This window comes from Ambystoma mexicanum, chromosome 3q (genome assembly GCF_040938575.1).
Source record: "Ambystoma mexicanum isolate Mex_15411 chromosome 3q, UKY_AmexF1_1, whole genome shotgun sequence".
Classification (NCBI taxonomy): Eukaryota; Metazoa; Chordata; class Amphibia; order Caudata; family Ambystomatidae; genus Ambystoma; species Ambystoma mexicanum.
Window position 1 is genome coordinate 624,273,230 of NC_090926.1, and position 25,592 is coordinate 624,298,821.

At 44.4% G+C, this 25,592-nt stretch overlaps 1 protein-coding gene across 2 annotated transcripts in view; it reads left to right on the forward strand.

Moving 5' to 3' along the window:
- The window catches only part of DNAH9 (dynein axonemal heavy chain 9), a 1,527,051-nt gene that overhangs the window by 1,288,038 nt on the left and 213,421 nt on the right, over positions 1 to 25,592 (forward strand). For both annotated transcript variants that reach the window (XM_069654516.1, XM_069654515.1), the window contains exon 64: positions 15,682 to 15,873. In XM_069654516.1, the coding sequence (XP_069510617.1) occupies positions 15,682 to 15,873 (192 nt within the window). The remainder of the gene's footprint in view (positions 1 to 15,681; positions 15,874 to 25,592) is intronic.

A 25,592-nucleotide genomic window follows, 5' to 3' on the forward strand; every position in this document is an offset into this window, starting at 1 on the left:
ATAGAATGCAGTACAGAAATAACTTGTTATGATTTTAGCAAAAGGTAATATGATCACTTTTTCTTTTGACAATTCACTCCCCCCCCTATGCAATACAAGAAATGGAAGGAGAGCACACAGTCTTCAAGAATCCCAACAAATCACACTTTATAATGCAATACACAGTTCCAGTTCTCCCAGCAAGCTTAGAGAAAACAGGGATGAGTTTTAAACACAGGCAAATTCCTTTAATGTGGTTTGCAAGGAAGTGAAAAGGTGCTAAAATTGCTTTTAATTCCCTCTAGAGGTTCAGGGTAGGTGATGGCTACTTTATATTAGTTCAGGCTCACTTTAACAATACTCTATGAATGATTAGCAGATTGCAGACGAATTTTAGCAAAGAGAAGCAAAAAGCTGCTGATATCTACAGATGAAGAAATCGGGCCTAATCGCAAATCGCGGTAAATTTCGCGAGTGCGTGTCTCGCGATTGCGGAAAAAGTATAGGGAGTAGGAAGTCGGTTCTAGGTTAATTGGAAAGCCTAGATTCTAAGCTTTCAGATAAAGCACAAACGGTTCCAGAGATACGGATGATTTAATAAAGGTAGATTTTCGGATTTAAAGTAAAACTCAAAATGACAGGTGACAGCTTGCAGCTGCAGAATTGACAGGTGACAGTTGCGCAGCTTTAAAAATGACAGATGACGCGATTTCTAGGAGGCTGTTCTAATTATGTTAAAATAGCGTGAACTAGATTATTTTAACTAAGAGATTGGGTTCTGCACAGTTCTGGCGGATACTCACTCCTAATTTTGAAATGAATGGGCCTCGTCACGGATCTGGTCAACTGGACTGGACTTCGGTTCTCTCTGCTCGGCGGGTCAATCAGGCACCCGTTCTGCTCACAGCGGTCTGGGTCTCTCTGGATCTCTGGTCTGGTCTCTCGCAATTGTTCTTGGCAAAGAATTCAAACAGCTCGCCCGGCTGTGGAATAGTTTGCAACTGATTTTAAGGATGCTGAGGCCTGCTGAGAAGAGTTCTCAGTTTGTGGGTTTAGGCCCTTGCTTTAAGTTCTGAAGTAAAGTTCTGGTCTTTGGAGATTGATGGATGTGAAGTCTGGAGTCTCCCGGCAGAGCGTCCCGCAGAAAATGGAATTGAATGTCCTCTACCTGGGTTTCTGTGGCCCTTTTTATGTGTTTTGAAAATGGGTGTGTGCCACGGCATAGCTAAGCTTGCCCCTCTCACTTATCATTGGCCATGCTGTCCTCTCTCCCTTGATTGGGGGGAAGAAATGGACCGTCAGAGTGATGCTGTAGGTTTTATGGTCAGAGGAACCTCCCCTTGTCAAATTGCACACAAATCGATTTCTGATCCAAATACATATTTATCTATGTACCATTTTTCTCATATTATAGGTCCAGTTTACATGTTTTCTGTAGCACCAAACCATCCGATCCCTGTCTTTATACGATGTCGTGTCCACTGATGACAGAATTCTCCACTTTTCATCCAGATAACGACCTCTAAACCTTTCCAGATTTTACACAAATGTGCACCAGGGATATGGGTTTCAGATGATAAAGTGTCAGATTTTTAACATGCAGACATTTGGAGTAAGACCCAATTTTCCGCTACTATCCCCAGGAACATACCACAGGGTCCTAAAACCTCTTAAAATGTGCACCGGAAAATCACAAGAATAATGGTATTATTTATATAATTTTGACCAGTCCGCACTATGCGTTATCTATCTTTTTAAAATTATGCTCTGGTCAAAAAAGGGGTGTGGCTTCCCACATCACAGGGTGGAATAACTGGTTTATCCACTTCCCCCAAGCTCAGCTGCTAGCAGAGGCACTGCCCCTCCCAGTTTCCCCCAAGAGGAAGCCACTTTACGGCCCCCCTAATATAACATTTGCCTGAGTCCATTGTTCAGTTTCCTGCAGTCCCCAGCTGCCACTCCTCTTTCAATCAACAGGGCCATGTGACCTCCTTTTTGTGGGACAGCAGAATGCAGCCAGGCCTGGGAACACAACTGTTGATCCAGTTTCAACTCCTGTCTGGGGTAGTTGTCAGGCAGAATCCAGTTTCATTAAGCCAGGTTTCAGCTAAATGTCACTTTTTGTTCCCAGTTTTCTACATTCAAATCAAACTGACAATTTTTACACATGCAGCTAGAGTGCTGATTCTAAGTTCAAAACTATGACATTTCAATAGTTACAAACTATATGACACTCAAAAGTAGGTCCCTCATTTAATTTAAACATTTCGATTTTAGTGGTTTTCAGTTCAGTTTAACTTAAGCTGCTGACCTCCATGGCTCAGCCAGTTTTGTTATGAACATTGTTTTGGGCTCTTTTTCTTTCCAGATTTTGTATGCACACAAAACTTAATTCTGCCAAATGTCTGCTGGTGTTCAGTGAGATTTTTGAATATCCTGCAATGTTTGACATAGGCATTTTTAGCTTGCATTCAGAGAAACCAAGGTGATTTCAAAGGGCTTTTTAAGCTAACAAGCACTGCTGTTTTTCCTTTGGCACACATTCCACTTATGGCACCCCTGGCCCATCACGCTCGCACTGGTGGGTTGAACGCTAGGCGACCATTTTGGTGTGCGCACAAACTGCGCGGTTCTCCTGGATTCTGGCGCACATGTGGGCTTTTTGGCCATCTTGGATTTTCTAAGCCCACAACACCAAATGTTGCAGCTTAATGACTCAAACGTGGGTCAATACACCTGACAAGCACAGCAACCAGCGCCGGCTAGTTCCCTCTTTTTCCAGGTGCAGTGGCACTGCATTGTGTCCTGGCAAAGCTCGTCACCTCCTAGGCTCGAAGCGACTGCTCAATGTCGAGATCAGAACTGAATCACTGGAGAATCACATGCAGACTCTGAGGGATGACAACCACGGCATCACCCAGCTAGCTCTTGACCTGCACCTCATCAGTCTCACATCGATGCACCCAAGATCACCATTTCGTAGACCGTCGTTCACTCACTCAAACTGCTGGACCGTCACTCATCGACCCCTGCCGAGTGCTAAAGCCCGACTCGGCCTGGCCAACTGTGAAGTGTTCCTGGGAGGTCCCGACTTACATCCTTGAGAGTCGTCTTTCTGCCGCATTGAGCACCCATCATCGCCCCTACACGACACCCGATTACTGATTGGGCACAATCCTACCTGCCCACCAAAAACTGAATCCAGGTACTGTTGACTCTGAAGTGCCCCCTCAGTCCAATGGGACCCGGAGACTTGTTAGGTCACAAACAATCCTGTTTTCAACCAAAATACCCTTTTTGTGCTTTGTACTTTACCTACCACCCCTGCTACTTTCTGTGTTGTTAGGGTCACTACTGGTTGACCTTCATACCACTCTTAAGAGCATAGCCTTCCCTCAGTCGACCTTAACCACTAAAGGTGAAGGAGGTATAGCTCTTAATGATACCTATTTTACCTTTATGATGTGTTGTGTTTTGGTTTGTAGAAGTGTGAGAGTTGAGTGGGCCTTTTTACCCCTACTTATCCATGTACTACTGCGGAGCAGAATACAATTCGCCACAGTTGCACCGTTGTCATTATAACGCAGTGTTCTACCTGGATTGCACAATTGATTTTGTGCACATATCCAGTATGAAACATCAATGTTTCAATACAGGAGATGAAGAGCTGTGAAGGAGGAACAGTAAGTCTGACGGACCAGCGAGGACGGGCAAACAGACTGAGGTGTGGAGGAGAGTGGTTACAGTGTGGAGGGGCAGAAGTAGAGTGGCTGGGGTTTGAGGGATGCCCCCCGGTTGTGGGATTGGTGCTGATGGAAGGGAGAGTTGGTGAGCAGGGAGGGACGCAGGTCCCAGTAGTATCCCCAGAGAGTAAGGTGGGGAACAGTATATAAATTGGGGTGAGGGAGCAAGAGATGTTTAATACTACCTAAAAATTCCCCTTTTAAGTACAGGGCTAGAAAGCCACAAGACTTTGCATACCTTATTTATAATATAAGAACAATATGTTGGCACGATTATTCTGAGCATTCGTGAATCACTTGAAGGCCTTTTACTTATGTATTTCAACTTAAAGCATGATTATTGCCAATATATCACATTCATGCACTATAAAAAGGAAGTGTGCAATATAATTATGTAATTCACAAAATAAACAAAAACATGTCACAGAAAAAAGACATTAGTAACAATCGTACATACAAAGACCAACATATAGTAACCCATGATAACCTATGATATTTTTTAAGTTGTGCTTCATTGATATAAATGATTCCCTTGTTTGGGGACAACAGTCCTATATTCACTTTCAGGGCACTTGTGTTCTGGGGATAAATGAAACCAATATACCAGAACCTGGAGAACGTATAGACCTTTTAATACATTGGTCTACATGGGGGGGGGGTATTTATTTTTGATACTTTTAGTGTAGAGACTTTTTTAATTCGTTTGTTTCGTATTGGACTGAAGGCGAGGCTTGGGAGGTAAGAGTTGTGTTTTGCCTGCCATGATTACTGGCTCACACATGAGCCATTCAGGCCAGTCTCGTAGATTTTCTGAACAAGCACGCAGGCCCTATATTTATTTCCTGTGAATCCTCAACATTTCAGCCCCATCCCCGTCACACGAGCGCCGACGGCACGGCGTCCATTAAAGCCGCAAGGATCAGCTTCTACTTAACGGAGACGTGAGCCCCATCTAATGAGCAGGAGGCGAGCTCCCCCAACCCCTCCCCTGCCCGCCGCCTCCACTCACTAAATGACTCGGAAACTCGGCTGCTGGCTCGCCGATGCGCCTCCAATCCGACTGTGACGCAGAGCCCCTAATCATGGCTAGGTAATTCCACCTGAACCGCACCATCACGCGTCCAATCCCAAAGAGCTACAGCTCTCCCGCTACTGCACGTGTTTGCAAGATGACCTTGCATCTCCTTTTTTTGCTTTGATTACAAATGTTTGCTCATGCCATTCACTAGGAAATGGCACCACACAAACGGCAGTTTTACCCAGGTGTGGCTAAAACTCTGCCCTAGATTCAGGCGCGGGGTGGCGATTTTTTTTGTCGGCACTTTTGAAGACACATCGATTAAGAACATCTTATAATGCAACTTCAAATAGTCTTAAGACTTTGTTTTGGGAGGATTAAGATTTGGCACTTTTTCAGGTGTGCTTGACTACCCTACTTGTGTATAGGTTATTATTCGAAGTAGCAGATATGTATGCATTTCTCCAAACTAATTGACCAGCAGGCTGTAGGCCTTGCATGTTCTATGTGCGTTGTGGGAGTTAACACATGAATGCCTGCTTTGTTACATGGGTTTGGCAACATTAGATCGTGCACACATGTATTCAGTTCACATCGCCACTCTTCATGGGCCACGGCATCTTCTAAAGTCAAGAACCATCTTTCATTGCCTCCAGATGTCTGTGTACACCTCTGCGAGGAATGTGTGCTGCTCTGCATATACGTTACAGCAGATCCCCGTTTCAAATCATTTTGCACTGCAGACCGCACTTTATCAGTCTCGGGAGGATAGCTCAGGGGCAACGCGCTCGCCTTGGAAGCAAGAACACTCGGACCAACACAGGTTCGATCCCCAGGTCCGCGCTTAGAAACCTCTGGGTATTAAGCGCATTATCAATAACCCATTACAATTAGTACTCACCTGCTCAAGTCTTGCAGACCCTTCCTTGCTTGAGCTGGACCTCGCCTTCTGCACATTTTTTTTAAAATATCATATCTTCGATCTAATGTCAATAACTCAATGGAAGGACATTTAGGTGGAATGTAGGAAGACCGCTTAGTGCTTGTAAACATAGTGATGCCATTATCCCTTTGGCTGCTTGTGGAAATGCTATACATGTCTCAGATTGGGTCGGCTGCACAGGAGATCTGTGTGCCTCACTTTCTGCAGCCAAAACATTTTTTAGGCCATAGTAATAATCCGTGTCTGTGAGTAATAAGCTGCCAAAGGTCTAATAAAAAGATCCCTTCATACAACTCCTCTCCCTCTCTTCATATGAGATCAGCCCTTCGGAGGTTGACCTTACTGAGGCGAGGCCACAGTTTAGATTTCTTGTTGGACTCGATCTCCCTTTCCTCTTCTCTTGCAAACAGCCTTCCACCTTCAGGGTGGCATAAATGCTCTGTCCGCAGTCCTGGGGCGATCATTTACAGAGTTGGGTTCTGAAATGAGCGGTCCCCCATCAACTTTGTTTCGTTTGTTTTTTTTACTTCGATAGCACCTACTCCTAAGAGCTTTACAATCAGTAATGTGATGGTACAATTGGTGAATGATCCGGATAAATCAGCTCCTGGTACTTGCCGCATTGGGTGGACGATTGAAGCTGCATGAGGATGGCAAATATAGGCAGGATCTGCAGGAATCCTGGGAATAAAGAAACTGCAAGGCATATTTTCACAGAATGACCGGAATTGGGCCTGTTATACATGATCCTTTTAGGGCACCTGGTCCATAGTTATGATGCAATATTAGACCAGGAATTTGTGATTTAATCTTTGATGTCCTGGGTGTTAGTGTTAGCAGTGCACGGTGGCGCGAGTTATGGTTGCTTATCTTACCATAACTGCCGAATTTCAGGGGTTTTTCGATTTTACTTTGAACCATAACGTCCCTTCAACAAAGTTTTTTTACTGAATTTGATAGGTTTTTAGTAGCGCTACTTAACCATAACGTCCCTTTTAACAAAGTTTTTTCATTGAATTTCATAGGTTTTTATTAGCGCAACTTAACCAAAACGTCCCGTTAACAAATTTTTTTTTACTGAATTTCATAGGTTGTTTGTAGCGCAAGTTAACCATAAACTCCCTTTAACAAACTGTTTTCATTAGCACTCAGACAATATACAAAGATGGAGTGTAAAAAGCAATTTCTCAGGGATGGCTTTACACAGAATGTTGCAAAGTAAGAATTTATGCTCGTTCACAGTGAAGGTCAGCTGCTTCCATTTTTTGCTCGCGGGCCGGAGTGGCCCACGACTCGCACTATAAGGTTCTATTGTTTTTTGACCTTGACAGACAGGGATCGTGCCAAAAGACTTCTTTTGAAGGAGGGGTGCAAAAACGTAAGAGACGATAAGGATGAAATTTCTGAAACGAAACCGCTTTTATATATTATATCACTATGAGAAAGATCGTTGGCACAGGCGGAGTTGTATTTAGGGACTGCATTACACGTAGACAATGGAAAATGCCAATATAATGTAAGTAACCCTTTAAATTATTTTATACCGGAATATAATAACAATAGCGTGGCGTTAAAGCCTGGTTAAGTTGTACTTGTTCGTTCAATGTGGCATATTGTTTTGTAGCGCGCACTATCACCGCCGAAGTGGTCCGCTGGCACTCAGGAGGCTCTGAAAAAGCAGAGGAGAGAGGGTGGGTTAGTGGGAATAAGTTAACATACTCCGTTGCACTTTTCTCGCTAGCAAATAGTTTCACGCCCTAATAAACAAAATGAATATTTTTAATGAAGATCGGCTCGTCAGACTAATTTATGTTTTTAAAACAGATACATCCTTCCCTACTGTCAATGCCACGATTTTCAGACCCCGGCCGACGCATTTTTTAACTGCCAGGTGCAGCTCCAAGTAAACAACTTCATGACCCTCACCATTTTATGGGACAATCGCCAAGGACCAATATGCCCTTACGCGGTACTAGCGGCTAGAAGCAACATACCAACCGTTATGGTGGTCTAATGCCTCGTTGTTGAAACAGCCTTTCAATTATCAGTACGACCACAGTCCTTCTTTTATCATAAACCAACACCCTGTGTAACGCAAAGGAACAGCGCGTGACTCAAGATGAACTTTTGCAAATTGACAGCAAAGACAAATGCAAATCACTGAATATTCTCTAAACATTTGATGTTAAATAAATGTACTTTATGAAATGTACAATCTTGCTTTTTGCTTTTAAATCACAGTTTCATATTCCGAATTTTGGCGCGCTGTGTTGTGAGATGATCTGTGTTTTCCGGATTCTGTATGAAGTCGTGTAGGAGCAGTGTTGGCAACTCCTTAGTAAGAAAAGTAGCTATTGGCCGTCATAAAAGTAGCTAAATGACGTCATAACCTAATTTGCATAATTCTCCAGGTGCATGATGGGTGATTGCCGAGGGCATGGTTGTTATAGCCTCTCATTGAGCTCACCCCTTTATTGTAATGAAAGTCGCGAATGCACAGATGCAAACTCATTACATCCATATGCATACATTCACATGCAAATGCACTAGTATTTAAATAAACCCCACAATGATTAAGTTGTTCTGTTGTCGCTTCTTAAACGTGTACTGCCATTTTTAATATGCTAGTATTTTATAATCAATAATGCCTCGTTGTTGGAACAGCCTTCCGATTATCAGTGCGACCATAGTGCTTCTTTTATCATAAACCAACACCCTGTGTAGCGCAAAGGAACAGCGCGTGAGTCAAGATGAACTTTTGCGGATCGACAGCAAAGACAAATGCAAATCGCCGAATATTCTCTAAACATTTGATGTCAAATAAATGTACTTTACGAAATGTACAATCTTGCTGTTTGCTTTTAAATCACAGTTTCATATTCTGAATTGTGGCGCGCTGTGTTGTAAGATGTGTGTTGTTTTCCGGGTTCTGTGTAAAGTCGCGTAGGACTGGAGACGACTGGGCGCATTTGGCTACACACCCTGTAACATCATGGAGAGAGACGGGGAATATGAATGCTTTGATAATGTCAGGCTTAGGGGCGGGAGATATGATTTAGTGTCGCAAAAACAGGTCAGCCAGGTCAATGGGGCAAGTGATAGGATTATCACATAATTTCGGCGCACAGCAGCCTGATTTATCGTTTGTTTAGTGGACAAAAAGTCGGGTAAGGCCCATAGGAAATTGTAATGTCAGCGGACATAGGGAGGGTTCTTAGAACACTTTCAACCTGACAACGAACAATACGAACAGCGTTCTCAGAACACCCCCATTTTGTTTAATTGCAAACATTTCAGCACCGTGAGTGTTCTTAGAACACATTCAACTTGCCAGAATACAATACGGACAGCATCCTCAGGACACCCCCATTTTGTTTATGTACCAACATTTAAGGACACCGGAAGTGTTCTTAGCTCAATTTTAGCTTGCTTACGAACAAAACGGACACATACTCTGCCCTCGAAACACCCCACCATTTAGTTTATATAGAAAATTTCAGAACAGCCGTGTTGTCCGCAGACAAATCGAACACAACAAAAGCGTCTAGCACATAAAAAAAACAGAACATTGAACCTATCTCATACTCCCCCACCCTCCCCAAACACTCTTACACACCAACACACTCCACTAAATACAATTTTTAATTCAAGTTTCACCGCGCTGTCCGCGGTCGTCTGCGAATGCAAGATGGCGGGCGCCACAGAAAATCTGACACTCTTCACACACCACGCCGTCTAATCAGCGAACACGTCGCATGTCCACGGACATCACGCAAGCTGCTCGGTCAATCAGGGCACTGTCCGGGGAGCGAACCGGGAAGTCCGTCCGCGGCGCGAACAGAGATGTCACTAACTTTTTTGCCTTACATTTTGGACATTTTAAAAAAAACTACTGGACGGATTTACACCAAATTTGCAAAAGCACGCTTTCGGTACCAAGCCCCCGCTCCTGCTGCAAATTTGGTGTGCATCCGTCCAGCGGTTTGGGCTGTAGGCATGCGCAAAGTTTTTTCCCATTATGTCTATGGGAAAAAATAAAAGTTTTGGGACCCCCCCTATAACTTTGCCCCCCCAGACCAAACCTCTCCAAACTTTGCAAAAACATTCAGAGTGGGCCATATACCTTTTTTGCAAAGTTTGGTGAGGATCCGTCCAGAGGGAGCGAAGTTATAAGCCACCCAAAAAATGCTCGTCCTATGGAAACAACAACTTTACCATAACTACATGGACGCTACCGCGTCCATGTAATATCAATATATACATATATATATGTATTTATTAGGTATTGTATTGTATCGATGAAGCCTTTGACAAATTCTAAGCTTTTAGAGGTATTAGGAGGCTTTTGTTGTAGTATGTTTGTGTATGTCAATGTTTTATGAATGTATATTTAGCTTTGTAACATTATGATTTGATGATTTTGAAAGTTTTTGAATGAATTTTAAGAATGAGTATGTGTGTAGTAACATATATACGTGTAAAGTTCTATGAACTAAGGAATGTATAAATAAATAAAAATAAATGTCCAAAAACTGCAAGTAGTGGAACAAGAAGAGTCTGCTTCAAAGGCAGCATTAAAAAATGCACAAGTTTAAGTTGGAATCTCAGTGCATAGCTCCAGCATGGCTCCAACAAAGTCACAAAGAAAATGGGTACCTTATTCATTGCTCTCCCCATCACCGACAAGGCCAAGAATCAGCAAGGCTGCCACAAACAGTCCGCAACCAAGCAATCCGCCAGCGGAACCAATACAGATGGCAAAATAGCACACAATGGAGTGCAGCACAGCATTGATTTGGCACTCCAAACCCCGAAGCAGTGTCCTGGTCCGGGCAGCAGAAATCTCCAAAATCGAACCTCCAGTCTCGAGTGGTCGCAGGCGGGAGATGGCCAGCAGGGAACCAGACACCCCGCAAAACACACATAGGAGGTGGAGAGGAAACACCAACCAGCACAGAGCAAGGAGAGGAGATCTACTCAGGCAGCCCGGCATATCAGCAGCAACACCACACCAAGGCAGTGGTGGAAGGCCCAACTTACCCCTCTTGCCTCATGTGGCGCTATGACTCGTGGGCATGGCGTGCGCGCTGCCTCGAGGTTGCATGCCAGCAATGCCTTTGTTGTAAAGTAGGAATTCTCCTGAGCTATTACACATACCTTTCTCCAGCTCATCCCATCAATGTCTACCAACCGCCTGCCCAGGATCCACTGAATCTGGACCTCTTTTGCCTCTTTTGCCTTCCACTTTCCCTACACTCACATCATCACACATAAATACATGATATATTCCAGTCTTTCCCCATTGTATTACACACCATGAAACCACCCATTCTCTGCTTTTATAACACATGAAATAAATCCGACAGGTTTTAAACTCCTATGCAAGGTGGTGCAGTGCATATCAATGTTATATGTTATAATGCCTCTACCTGATTGACTTAATTTTAGTGCTTGCCATACACCCTAGCATCCATTAGTGTACACTTCCCACTACTTGCTCCACCATCTATGCTAGACAAACACCAAATCCACTATGTCTCTTTACAGTGTGCATGCTGTCCTGACACCCTGATCAGAGTGGTGCACCCTTTATTGCATTGGGAATCATGCTCCCTGCACAATAAATACACCTTGTACAATTGTTTCATGTAGCTCCAGCCTTTCTGCCGGTGCCAAACATTCTTTCATCATTTTGGTCACGCTCTTCTTGCCAAGCCGCATGTGTTGGATGGTACAAACACATGTGTCTGTGTCTGTTACTCCTGCTCTGACGTGTCTGTTCTCGCTGCCATTCGAGCAAGCGACTCACTTTAGGGCAGTGACGAAAACATAAAGTGTGTCCTGGGCCTCATCTATTTCCACCTTTTATCCCACCACCTCAAGCCATCTGAGAATCTAGGATCCATAAATTAGGTGAAATAACCCTGTCTTTGTTAATATTAGGTAGGACTCGGGTAGAGTCGATAGAGTGGCATGGACCCAATGGAGTCCAACGCTTACACTGTAACAAAAACATTCTGAAAATCATCCTGTGCCAAGCCTTCTTTGCATCTGGAACTGGAGGACATTTTATAAATCCCCCTCCCGCCCGCTCTCATTTCCGTTCCAATCTTTCGATGACCTAACCAGATGGCAAGTGATGTGTGCTGCTTAAGAAATAACACATGAAAACATAAATAATACCATGTCCTTTCAAATATGTAACCATGACACCAAAATGGTACCCTCTTCTCATGAACATCCCATCAAAGAAGGATTAGGGCTATGAGTAGCGATCACACTGATGAAAATACTGCTGGCCTCTTACCCTCGTGATCTGGAACAAATCACAGAGATCTGTAAACCATATGTTAAACATTGAGAGGTGTTCCAGCTGAGTCTATCGACCATTTCCCAGTGTGCCCCTCTTGGTGGATTTGCTTTAAACATGAATGGAGACCATGCAAATAGCAGCGATGTGCAGTATAGACATAACCCTGTCCTTGCAGAATGAAAAATGCCCGTCGCCCCCTACGCCCCCGCCCCCACCCTGCTCTGTACCAGGTAAGCAAGAGTAAATGGCTATTTCCCTATTCCTCACGGACTAACCCAGATGCCTTTGCTCTGTAAATTCAGCTTGCAGGGCAACGTGCAATATTACACTATCCCTAAGAATATTCGGCCATGCAGGCCACATTGGGACTCAGGGGGCTGGAATAGCTGCACTTCCTCTTCCTCCCCTTTCACCCTCTGCCAACAGTTCGTGTAACTCTGAACTGACTCCATCTCGCCCTTAGGGCTGGACCAAAGAGCAAAAGTGTCTCTTCTCCTCTGGAGCAAGGTTAGAAGATCCTGTACATTTGCTTTTTTTCCTGCAGTTTATTTTGCGCCTGGATTGAGATTTTCCAATCCCTTCTTTTAATGCAGCAATTCAATTTTGCAACAACACTATTGACTTTTGTTATGCAGAGATCCATTTTTGTCACAAATGTATTTTTTTAATATCAATAAATTTATTTTTCTAACCATTATTTTTCTCTTTAGTAATCTCATCCTTTTCAAATAGTTGTTGGAGAAATGGAGTGACTCACAGTGTACAGCAAAGTACATTTAGCTTAAATCCGCCCAATTCACTTTTGGGAAAATTAATTTCACCAAGGATTACAGCTGATATTGTTTTCTCTTTTCTCTCGACCACATATTCCTCAGAACAGGTTTGTGTGGTTACACAGCGCATTGCTAGAGTGATTGTTCCTAGGACCGTGTTTCCTTAGATACTGGTAAACATCAGACTGCTTTGCCGCTTGTATGGCTGGGAAGCAGATTAAATATTACAATGACACCCCTTTGTGTTTTGGGGCTATCCTGAACGACCTTGCCATTGCCTTACTGGAGCAACCTCTACAGACACAACCCAAATAAAGTTGCGCAGTTTGTACGCAGGAAGATCTTCACACTATGTTTTTTTTTTACTTCAAACCGGTTAATTGGCCACAATCAAGAAGTCACTTTTTTCACTGCCCAGCTGAAAACTTTAATGACTTCCTTATTCCTTCCCAGAGGATGAAATCTGTTGGCTCTCTTTGCTGTTTGGGATGTGCACAGCAACCCCACTTTGTGCTGATTTTGTCGAATGTACATTCCCTCCTTTACGTATGCGCTCCAAGACAATTCAGTTCCGATTAATATGAATACAATTGAGCTCTAATGTAGTTGTACATTACCTATCTGGCCATTACCTTGCAAAGGTGCCGAGTAGGCGGGCATCTGAGATACCAAATGTTCCTCCCCCAGTTGTGGTCCCCCAACACATGTTTGTCCCATAAGATAAAAGGGGGTGTATGCTAGTGCATACCACCAGCTAAAAAACAAGAGACTTTCAAAGCTCAGTGTTTACATTTTTCTTTGGGTGGCGGTAAATATTGGAGTAAATCCCATGCAGATTTGAAAATCTTCATGCTGTATTACATGCATGAAGATTTTGTAGCAATAGTGCATGAAGTAAAACATACATCATTTAAATTTGTCAGATGTTAAAAATGGGTGGCATTTCTGGTACAGCTTGCTTTTAACATTGGGGACAAACACAAAATGAGTGCCGTAAGGTGGAACAGTACGTAAATGCTCCACCAAAATTGTCGATTCTTCAAAGCGCTTTTTATCCCTCAGCCCTACTCCAGTACTGTTGCTTTGAGTAGCATTCTCAAGGGTGGGCATTTGGGTAAAAAAAGACTTTAGACTGTTGATGATCAAGGTTGCACTCTTTTTTCTGGACGACTCTAAACAAGTTCTTTTCCAGCATCAGCGTAATTTTAGGGGGTACAAGTGGGTTTGTCCCCTCCAACATTTTTGACGCACCATTTTGTCCCAGTCATTTGACAGGTGCCGCTTTCATTTAGATGTCCTGTCTCCCCCCACCCCCAACATTTTCAGCAAACTTACTCCACTGTTTTCTAGCCATACCCTTTCAGCTGAAACTGATTCTCTCTGTTGCTCGTATACAATGGCTCACTTCAATTGCCAGCTGCGCTCTTCCTTGAGTCTCAGGAAGGCCCAAAGGAGATGGGAGGTGGACAGTGGGCATCAGTCTCATGAGCCTGAGATGTGCAATACTCCTAAGCCCCAGTTTCCATGACCTAGAAGTTCCACACTGCTTCTTTGGGGAAGGCGTTGGGATCATATTTTGAGCAATGGCCACCTTCTGCAATGGCTTATGCAGGCTAATGATGCTGGTCAAGGTCATCTCTGGTGAGCCAGATACCACGCCGGACCACACATGGTCTCGTTATTCACATGGCATGGTGATAAAGTTAGACTATGTCTAGCAGTCCTAGGTATTTGGTTAGGTGCATTCACCTTTCTTTACAGAATTACCACCCTAAAAAACATATTTGTTTTCATGATCTCTCTACGTTTGTATTTTCCACGATTATGCACGCCTTTAAGATAATTCAGTTTGTTAAGCAGTTGTTTCAGAGATCCGTGAGCAATCTTCGGTCACAAGTTCAAATCCGAACAGGGCAGAGTAAACCCTTCACCCTTCCAAGAGATAAGGATATTGCAAGTCATGAGTAGTTCTGTGACCAAATAGGGGAACGATGCCGAAGGCCAAGTTCCTTTAAAAGTTCACAGAATTCCTCAATGACTTGCAATGTCCTTTTTACATAAGGTAGGGGGTATTTTATTACTTATAATACAGGGCCACACATTGTCATCCCCTTTAACACCGGCCTCTTGCTTAATCTAATGTAAAATACCTTCCATTTGCTGGTCCATATAATCAATGTAAAAACAGTTTGGATCTAAAAAGCTAATATGCAGGTTTGAATATGTTGAAGAAAAATAGTTCAAACATTTAAAAAACCGTTCATTTTGTACTTTTAGATAAGTAATACTAGCATGCAGCTCCTTGCTCACATGTGTTACGCTTCAGCAGTGCACAAAGTAAACATTCTATCATAAACAGTTCCTTGGCAATTCATTGCTGTAAAGTGTTACATTAAATTATTTGACAGGCAATGAACTTGCAGAGCTTTAAACGGCTTTAATTATCTGCTGCAGGGACAGCTGGAAATCTGACCCTCGCTGGCTCAAGCACCAGGCATTGTGACGTCACAACTGAACCATGATAACTGATTGCAAAGCATTTGTGATGTCATTTTCTTATTACAGGTCATTTGGGATGTCACAACTATTCTGTAATAAGAGCATTATTTCAAAACTTCTATACATATATTACAGGCTGCTAGATACCATATATATATAAACTACGTCACATTGGATAACAATAAAACCATGTAGCATTACAATGCTTAGAAGTGGAAGGAACCTGGCAAACCTTTATTATTGATAGTCCTAGCAGTGCAATCCCTATTCCTGAGCTAAAGTGAAATGTGAACAAGATACTGAAGAACGTTCCTCTGCAGAGGACGGCTCATGGAACCGGATCCCTGAATGTCTTTATTTGCGCTCCTTGCTGCAATGGGTATCTCATTGTGTACATGTATTTCTCTCCCCAGGACACCCTTGAAATGTGCGCCCGGGAAACTGAGTTTAAGAGCATCTTGTTTTCCCTGTGCTACTTCCATGCGGTGGTGGCGGAAAGGCGCAAGTTCGGACCTCAGGGATGGAACCGCTCCTACCCCTTCAACACTGGAGACCTCACCATATCGGTCTATGTGCTGTACAACTATCTGGAGGCGAATGCACAGGTGTGTACTCAAAATAAGGGCTTACTTTCTATCACTGGAATACGTTATGCATTGGCAGATTCATGGTCTTATTTAATTGTCGTGATGAAGCTTGGGTGTTTTTGCACAAAACAATCCTATATTTATTTTTTGGGACTGGGTTATATATTTTTCATTACACTCTAAAATGCCTTCCATTTCTTATCATCAAAATTAAGTGCCAGGAGTTCTTCAACCATTAATGATGATATTCATAAGAAAGAGATTGTGTTTTAAGAATATATTGTGTTTCCTTTGTTCTTTTTTCCCAGTCTGCCTTCATAGGCTCTTCCGTGCTTAGTGAGATCTACAAGGCTGTCTCCCTAGCAGGTTACGGTCTGGGATACAGAGCTTTCTTCTCTGAAGGCGCTCTCCACTGCAATGGCACAGAGCCATGAGCATCACTTGGCTGAATCCAGAATTCATCACTGCTTCCCCATTCCCACTGGCGTTTACGCATCCGCTCCTTTAAATATTAGTTACTGATGCTCCAAAGCCAACTAACATGCGCCACGTCCTTCCTGGATTCGTCCGCGCCCCCCGCCCCTGTCTGAATGTGGCCTCTGCTCCATGAATCAGGGAATGTGGATCAGTGCTTCATATATGACTCATGTCTCACTAGCAGAGCACACATGCCGCCTTATGTGGCTTCTTTTCTTTTTTTTAATATAACATTTTATTGTTTTTTGTTAACACAAAGAAAACATACAGCCCCGATCAACGGGGTAACCAATACTTCCCTTTCCCGCCCATTCGTAGTTCCACACCTTGTTCCACATGCAGAGGAGCTTAGTATGACCGGATATTTAACCACATTAATATTGCGCAAACTGGTTCCCTTACGAGTCCTTGGGTTTTAGCACAGTCTGTCCATACAGGTTACTGTTCAGTGTGCATCTTCCCATTTTTGCCATATTTTCTGAGCTTTCTCAGGACATCCCCGGGCTGTATATACTCTTTTTTCCATTGCAATACAAATATCCACATCTGTCATCCATTGCTCATAAGTCGGTGCTGTTGCAGAGTCCCAGAGTTGCACTATATTCCTTTTCAGTTTTGCAGAGGTGGTAGATAAAAACTCTTTTTCATAACGTGTTAGCTCGATATCCTCTTCTATTCCCAGCAGTAGTTGTTTGGGGCTCATGTGAATTCTTTTGCCCATTACCCTTGACAGTTCGCTGCAGCATTGCTGCCAGTATTGTTGGATGACGGCACATTCCCACAGTATGTGATAGTAGGAGCCTTCCTCCTTTTTACATCTCAAGCAGTGCGGGTCAGTGGTTTTCCCCCAGTTGAATAGTGCTACCCTCTGGTAATAAATTCTGTGCAGTATCTTCAGTTGTATTAACCTGAACCTGGAGGAGATAGCCACCTCTCTGGGGAACATTAGTGCAGTCATCCAGTCCTCAGGAAGTATGGCGCCCACATCCCTTTCCCATTTGGCCTTCAAACCTGACAGTTCCTTATGTGGCTTCTTGATACTAAAGCTTTACCAGTGCTGCATTTTATTTCTCGATATATAACAGGCAGGTGTAGGGAAGGTATGGTATCACAAGTATTGACACTGACACAATGGATATAATATGTAAAACCTTTATTGAAAATGTTGCGGTTAGAGAAACTCCTATTCTTTCCTATAACTAAGAGTAGTCTCGACCATCAAACGATAAACAAAACAGTCATAGTGGGGTCTGTCAAATCAAAATGGCCAATGTTAACAAAACCTAATGCCTGCCCTATCTCTTGTGTAAAAAGGAGAAAATGTATATAAAAGGAAAAGCCAGTGTTCAATCGATAATGTGGCTGAACCACCTCTCCTCCCCACATTAGGCTTCACGGAGCAAGGTGATCCTTGTAGGCAGGATGACGCACTCTGGCTCAGCTTTCAACACAGTACACAGTTCATAACCGTGGATTGAAGCCCACGTGGCCTTCCATGCTCAAAGTTCCTTTCTCTAACTTTAAAAATAATGTTTCAACCAAAATGTTCACAAAGGTCCCCCTCTGCCGGGCTCAGACCTCTTATGATACAGTTAAAACAAAGTTGCAAGGGGGCTCTCTCAGTTGGGCTCGGACACATTCAGCTGTCGAAGCCTTTCGAATGTGCATGGTTTTTCTTACTGACCACTGCAGGACCACTCAGACTCAGTGTTCACTATTTACTTTTACTCTTGCTATTTGTTTCCTCTCTTGTTTTTAACACTGCACCTTTTACAGCGACTTTCTAATGGGTTACTATTTTTCACCGGACCACTCCATTACTCGGTATCGCAAATCTTGCAGCTGTATTTCACTTAAAAGTTCATTCACCGGTCTGCCTTTCTTCACGTCTCACCCATGTGCATGCAGCCTTTACTTGTGATAGGATTTTGCTACTTCATTCATTTTAACACACTGGTCTCTAAGGTCGCTTGCCAACTTACCGACTGTGTGCACTTCTTTCATGTTTTGCGTTTTCCAATTTTCGAGTTAAGGTTAGTACCACCAGGGACATCATTTCACCAAAATGCCAGGGGTAGGGGAAGTCACACAAAACTTGACCTCTCATGACATCACAGGAAGTGATGTCATTTGACCTCACCCCCAAGTGTTATTGCGGGAGCGATGAAACGTGACCTTTCGCCCCTTGCAAAACATGAACTGGCATCACATAGCATTGTTCCTAAGTACACTACGAAAAATATGGTTATGATATCACTATGTGCTATACATTTCATTCAAGAATGGATCATCATATCTATCATTAAGATCAGTGTGTATAGGCCCATATCACCAAATTACTGTGAATGTAAGCAGACATCCATGGCCAAAGATAATGATGTGTTATTATATAGCACTTACAGTTAAGTGCTTTATATGTTGATATTGATATTTTATTTCTATCGCGCTCATACACAAGTGTTTCAGAGCGCGACAAGGCAAGGGAGGGGAACAGGGGAGAACAAAACGGCGATCTTACTAGGCCCAGTGACATTGAGAATGCGCAAGTGCATGGGAGAAGGGGAGGGGAAAAGTGCATGGAAGGGGGGAGAAATGGAAAGTGCGAAGCAGAGGAGAAACAGATAAATAATAAATAAATAATAAAGGCAACAAACAGCAGTAGTGCAGCCAGCAATTTGTAAGTGCTAGGTTTAAGGCAGCAGACAGGGTAGGTTGATAAGTGCAGGAAGAAAAAGGGGGGGGGGGCTGTATGGGTACAGATACAGACCCGAGTGCAAGTGGTGGCCTCGAGGCAGTGCGGAACGGTGGCAGGGTGAGCAGGTACCAAGGCCCAGAGGACAGAGGGTGCCCAGGTGCACAGTGCCAAGAGAGAACAGATCAGCAGGGGAGAGGGGGAGCGAAGGCAGAAGAAAAAAAGAGGAAGGTCTTGAGGTGCTTCGGGAACCGGAGATAGTTCTCCTCAAGTTTTAGAGTGACTCGGAGGCTGTTCCAGAGGGAGGCCCCAGCCGAAAACTGAGATCTACCCCCAGATTGTTTCTTTGAAAAACAACTGACCTTGAGGGAGTTGGAGGTAGAGGAGCGAAGAGCTCGAGAGGGGAGGTATTTGCAGAGGGATAGGTGAAGGTATTTTGGACCCAGGCCCTCGAAAGCCTTGTGGACAATGCAGAGGGTTTTGAATGTAATCCTTGCATCCACTGGGAGCCAATGGAGAGATTTCAGAGCTGGAGAGATACGATCCCAGGGCCTGAGGCCAAGGACAAGTCTCGCAGTCCATTTCTGGATTAGTTGTAGAGGGCGGAGTGTTGAGGCAGGTAGATTTAGAAAGAGGCTGTTACAATAGTCCAACATAGAGAGAACCAGAGCTTGGGATACCATGAGCTTCTGGGGGAAGGAGAGGAAAGGCAGAGTACCTCTGAGGAGGTGTGCAGTAGGAAGTTTGACTTTTTAGAGACCTCAGAGATGTGGGCGGAGAAGGAAAGGGTGGAGTCAAAGATGACCCCAAGGTCGGGGTAGGAGGAGGGCCAAGTGAAGCTGGCCAGAGAGTGAGGGGAAAGCATGGTGAAGGTGTGCCGATGAGGTGAATCTCCGTCTTGCTGACATTCAGACAAAGATCATTGGCGGCACACCAATCTTGAATGGCAGTTACGCAATCGGAGGTGAGAGAGGGAGAGGAGGTGGCCGAGGGCAGCCTGAATATGAGATGTGTCAGCGTAGCACTGGAAATTTGAGCAGAAAATGGCAATGCAGTGGGCGAGAGTTGCCAGGTATTGCTTGAAAAGCCAGGGTGAGACGTTAGACTCTTGGGGAACATCACCGGTAGAGAGGAAGATAGATGATAGGAATGACCCAAGTTGGACCTGGGAGGGTCGATTAGAGAGGAAAGAGGTCAGCCGGGCCAGAGCCTGATCAGTGATACCCAGGTTTTCACAGACATGGTTGAGCAGGATGGTATGGTTGACCGTGTCGAAGGCAGAAGAGAGATTGAGGAGGATGAAGACAGAGGGAATGTTAGAGTCAAGGTTGGAGAACAGATCTTCATGGATGTTCAGGAGAGCAGTTTCCATGCTTCTGGCAGCTCTGAAGCCAGACTGGTGGTCATGGAGACAGCCAACAGAATTGGAATGAAGGTTAAACTGAGAGATGGCCAACTTTTCCAGGAGTTTGCCCAGAAAGGGTAGTAATGGAAATTGGGCAATAGTTAGCTGGACAAGAAGGATCTGCTGTGGGTATCTTGAGAAGAGGAGGCACAAGGGAGTGCTTCAGAGGGGAGGAGAAGGATCCTGAGGCAAAGTAGTGGTTGCAAAAATCATCAAAGGCCAGAGGGAGGGTGTCAATGTGGTCCTTAATGGTTTTAGAGGAACAGGAATGAACCTGTTTTGACAAGGCTTTCATAGATTGGACTTGCCTAACAACCTTGTCAGGGGAGAAAAGAGGAAAGGACGAGAAGTATGGTGGGGGGTGGCTAAAGGAGGGTCAGCAAGCACAGAAAGAGACGGGAGAGAAGAGGTGGGGTGGAGAGGGTAGACTGGATGTCCTGGGCTTTTGAAATGAAGTGAGAGGCAAGGGCATTGCAAAGAGCCTGGGAGGCAACAGGAGGGATAGAGACTGCAGCAGGGTTGGCCAGCTCCTTGCAGATTTTAAAGAGTTTGTCCGAGTTGTTAGATGCCGCAGAGACACAAGCTTGAATGCGGACCCTCTTCTTGGTGAGGACAGAGAGTTGGTATTGCCTTTGTAGCAGGCAACAGGCCAGTTTGTCAGAGGATGAACAGGAAGCCCTCCATTTCCTCTCAGCCGCCCTACACTTAGTTTTAAGCGTAGCAAGGTCAGAGTCCTACCAGGAATTGCACTTGGCTTTGGACTTTAAACGGATCCTCGTGACAGGACATGGGCAAGCACATCAAGAGTATCAGAAATTGAAGAGTAGAGTAGAGCAGAGACAGGGCTTTGTCAGGATGTGAGACAGCCGGAGGGGGGGAGAAAGTGGCAGAAAAAGCCTCAAATGACACATGCTTCATGGGCCGGATGTCTAAGAAGGTGGGTGGCAGTGTTGGGGTAGGCTTGGCTTGGGGGTAAGAGCGGGAGAGATGAGAGCAGAGGAGGGAGTGATCGCTGCAGGAGAGAGGAGTGGTCAGAGGGATGGAGAGAGGTTGGTCAGAGGATATAGAAAAAATATACATAAAATATCACCCAACCTGTGTTGCTACTCATTTATCGACCTCAGAAGGATGAAAGACTGAGTTGAGTTGTTTAAGAACAGACTAATTCAGTGACTCACCCCTTGAAGTGTGCCTGAAATAAACCTTTTATGAGTCTAGCAATTATTGTATAGAATTCCAGAAAAACACATTATTTGGTATTCCTATTTTTTTCTTATTTAGGGTCACTGCTGAAAGTGTTAGACTTGTGGAACACCTGTTTTTTTTATTTTTTTAAGAGGCCTGAACAAGAGAGCCAGCCACTCCAGAAGCAAAGAGCCATATGGTGCTGGCCACAGCCCAGGAGCAGGCATAAAAAAAGACATCTTTTTTGTAAACATTTTTTTAAGGCTAGCAAGGGAGAACTCAGGGGTCGCAGTTGTGACCCCTGGTGACCCCTAAATGATGTCCCCGAGTACCACAGGCTTGATCTCACCTCTCTGACTCTGCTGTTCACCCGGGAGGGTTGCTGGCATCCTTGAAACACACTGCAATCTTCACTTGTGGGATCTGGCCTTCTCCGCGTGTCTTTCGTGATCTGTCAGAGGCAACAACCTCCAGTAGGGAAGTCATGGGGTTTTCAGCCTGCTGCTCTCGTACCTTGGTCTGTTGCTCGGCTCCAGTAGGTGTGCCTTCGTCCCGGAGGTTCTGCTCATTCTCGTGTTACGCCTTGCTCAGAGTGTGTCTTTAGGTGCTGCCTTTTATTCGTCTGAGGAGAGCTAATTGGTATTAGGTGAATGCACTTGGGGTAAAGTGCTGGGCTTTGCCTGACCCGATTAACGGGACATGTCCAGTATGATGTGAGAGAGTTAGTTTGGTTACTCTGTCAGCCTCTTGCTCAGCCCAGTGTTTGTGTAAAAAGGGGCAGGGGAGTTGGACCAATCCTAAAAAAATATGATGGGTTGATGAACAGACAAGGGGGGAATACTATGGCTCACCATTAGCTATCTCACCCCCACTCCTGGAAGACACCTCACCCAGGTGATTCCCCCCCCCCCATTGGTCCACCCCCAGGATCTGGATCCAAAGGCAATGGCCGTGCCCTGGCCACCTGAGGCAGAGATCCCTGGGGACTAGCAGGTGAGCCACCCTCTGGTTTCTCACAGCGGCCACAGACAGGAGGTATATTGAAGTCTAGATGGCTGCATGAAGGGACATTTTGGAATCACAAAGACGAATGCAAGAGACTCAACAATAGAGTCTGACTTAAGGTTTTCAATGAGAATGGTTATTAAACATAAACTCACTTGAGGGCTGATGTTTGGAAGTGCCTAGAACTAGCATCTTGCTACTGTACCAGTTAAGAACAGCCATCCAACCACGCTGGTGTAGAACAAATGGGCTTAAAGGATCAGCTGTGCCGAACAACATATGGAGAAGAAGGGAATGAAAGTGATCACCTGGAAAATGGTATCCAATGCATTTAGTTTGCAGTGCATTACCTATTATAGCATGGAAGTTGGAGATCCATGGTTGAATGAGGGTGACACCAAAGTATATGTGAGTAGCCGAGCCATATTAATTAAATGATTGGATGTGGCAGATATATCGAGGCCTATGGGGCCATATGTCGGTGATCGGGCTTCATGCATTAAAACATAGCGCTAGGCATACTATGGTAGTATGGAGAACCTTTCCAAATAATTGTGATGCTTAAGGCCTTGCGCATTAAAGCTTTGGAAGTGGAGTATCTACCAAGGCTTAGGGAACAGTGTATGGTGGGTCTTTTACACAAGTCTTGTTTTGGATTAGCGAGTTAGAGAGATGATTGGAGTGATCAGGTTGCGTAAGGAGTGTCTTGCTATAGCAGTGTCATGGACTGTGACTGGGACCAGGAAATGGAGACAAGGACATCAGGTTGTAGGTGGGGGTGAAGGTTGCACTGGCCTTTATTTTTTTCTGTGTGCTATTATTTGAAGAGGTGGGTCATCAGTTCTGAAAAGATGAAAAGGGAGTGTGTTCCACAATTCCACTACCTGAGCTGAAAAGACACATCCAGCCTTGTATGTGCCTTTCATCTCAAGGCCACAGCGAAGATCTGAGATGAACAGTAGGACAGTGAAGATGAAGTGCGCCCATTAGGAGACAAGGACGCTGCTGTTTTCTGACTCAATATACACAGCATCTTCAAAGTCACTCTTTCAACAGGCCGCCAGTGCAAAGTTGACATGTTTGAGTTTCCTGGCGTAGGTCAAAGTGGTGGGGTCAGCATATTGATTTTGTCGGATTTTTGTTGTTAGGTATTCCGCTTCAGGATGCCAGTGTACAGCCTGTTAGAAACCAGCCCGGGAGCGATCGCGACAAGAACCAATGAAACTTAAGGGGATGAACAGAAAAGGCAGAATCTTTTTAAGCACTACAAAGTAAAACAAAAAATCTATATTCAAAACTGGGAAATAGATGGGGAGCAAAATATAAGGTATTTAAATCCAGATCCCTCAGGGTTAACTGGTTTACAAATGTGCATTCAGATATGAGAAATTGCAATTTGATAGTTGGTAATGGCCATCCTAAAAGATGATCTCTGTTTTGGAAGTCTAAGATTTTAGCTGTTGATGTATTATTATATAGCATTAAATATCAATGAGGAATGTATCACTTGAGCAGTATTTCTGTAATTCCGGTCGTCCAGTCTTAAGAAAATAAGAAATGGATCAAAAGAGCCAGTTGGTTGAGATGCACATTAAGGAGAGGTGATAGGAGAATCCAGGCAGCCCCGGTGGGAAGAGAATGGAATGGTGAAAATGCTACTTGCCTGGTAGTGGTTTCCTAAAAATGAGGTTATCTAGGCAAGGCCATAACCTCTCACAGCTGTATTAGGCATGTGGCTAAAAAGGATTTAGTGGGGTGTGTCAAATGAAACTGATTAGGTTGAACATGGTCAGCATAGAGACGCTGTTCCCGTCTATCTCTATGCAGGAGCATCCCACCAGGGCCCCATTATAGATCATGTTCCTTGTCGACTAGGAAGGGGTTGTGGCATTCAATTAGTGCCTGAGGTTGCTGGGTGGCAGCCTGCACAAGACATGTAGCAAATTAGAGTAGGTTTAAATCAGCCGGCAGATTGATGGATCATTTGAGATCTGCGTAGTGTAGGGGCGCAGAGAAGTGAGTCGGACACAGTGGTGGCATGGTTTGGTGCATAAACTTTCATTTAAAACAAAAGGGGTTTGGAAAATACCTACCCGTACCTATGACTAAAATGAATTTTCCTACCTCGAATCAGTCTACTAAAGGGGTCAGTCAGGATGTCGAAATAAATGTAAGTCCACTGTTGTGTGCAAATCAACCTAGCTCCAGCCCTTACACTATGAACCTGAAGGTGAAGGTTAAATGTCTCTTGAATTTCTTTTTACAAAATAAAGTTACCTCAGCTTCAAGTCGGGTTTCTCTTGCTTTCCCAGGGAGCTTGGTTTCTCACCAGCTCCCGTAGCTTTAAACGGTCCTCTAGTCTTAATGTTAGGGGATGACTCCCTCCCCTAAACTTCACCGGCCAAAAGGATTCCTCTCTCCTCGTAACTCTCACAATGTCCTTGACACACAGTCGTGATATACTCTCCTGCCAGGGGCTATCTTGCCTTTCTTAAAAGTGGATTGTAGACCCACATCTTCTTTCATTCAGTGGTTTTCTTTTAGCAGACCCGCTTCACTTGCCTGTCATTTACGGCTATTGTAAAAATGTCTACTGCTTCTGCTTCCATTTCTTCTTCTACTGCGACTCCAGCTGCTTTACCATATACTTCTTTGGGGACATGTCCCCTTTGGGTGTTATGGTGTGGCGTTTCCCGTTTGAAACAGATCTGCGACCCCTGCAGCCCAGCACCTTGTTCAGGTACTACCATAGACTCCAATGGGGTTATAGGGTCTCCCTTTGCCTTCCCTGTCCCCCTCCGCGTACGTTGACTTGTTCCTGGTAAGTCTCTGCAGATCCACGTGGGGTCTCAGGTCTCCCTTCGGCAGCCTCCCAGATGCTTTCTTCAATTAAGGTAGTGTCCATAACTGAACATGTATAAAGCCGTGTTATTTCGAGAGAGGGATGCATGCTGCCATCTTTGTACCTTTGTT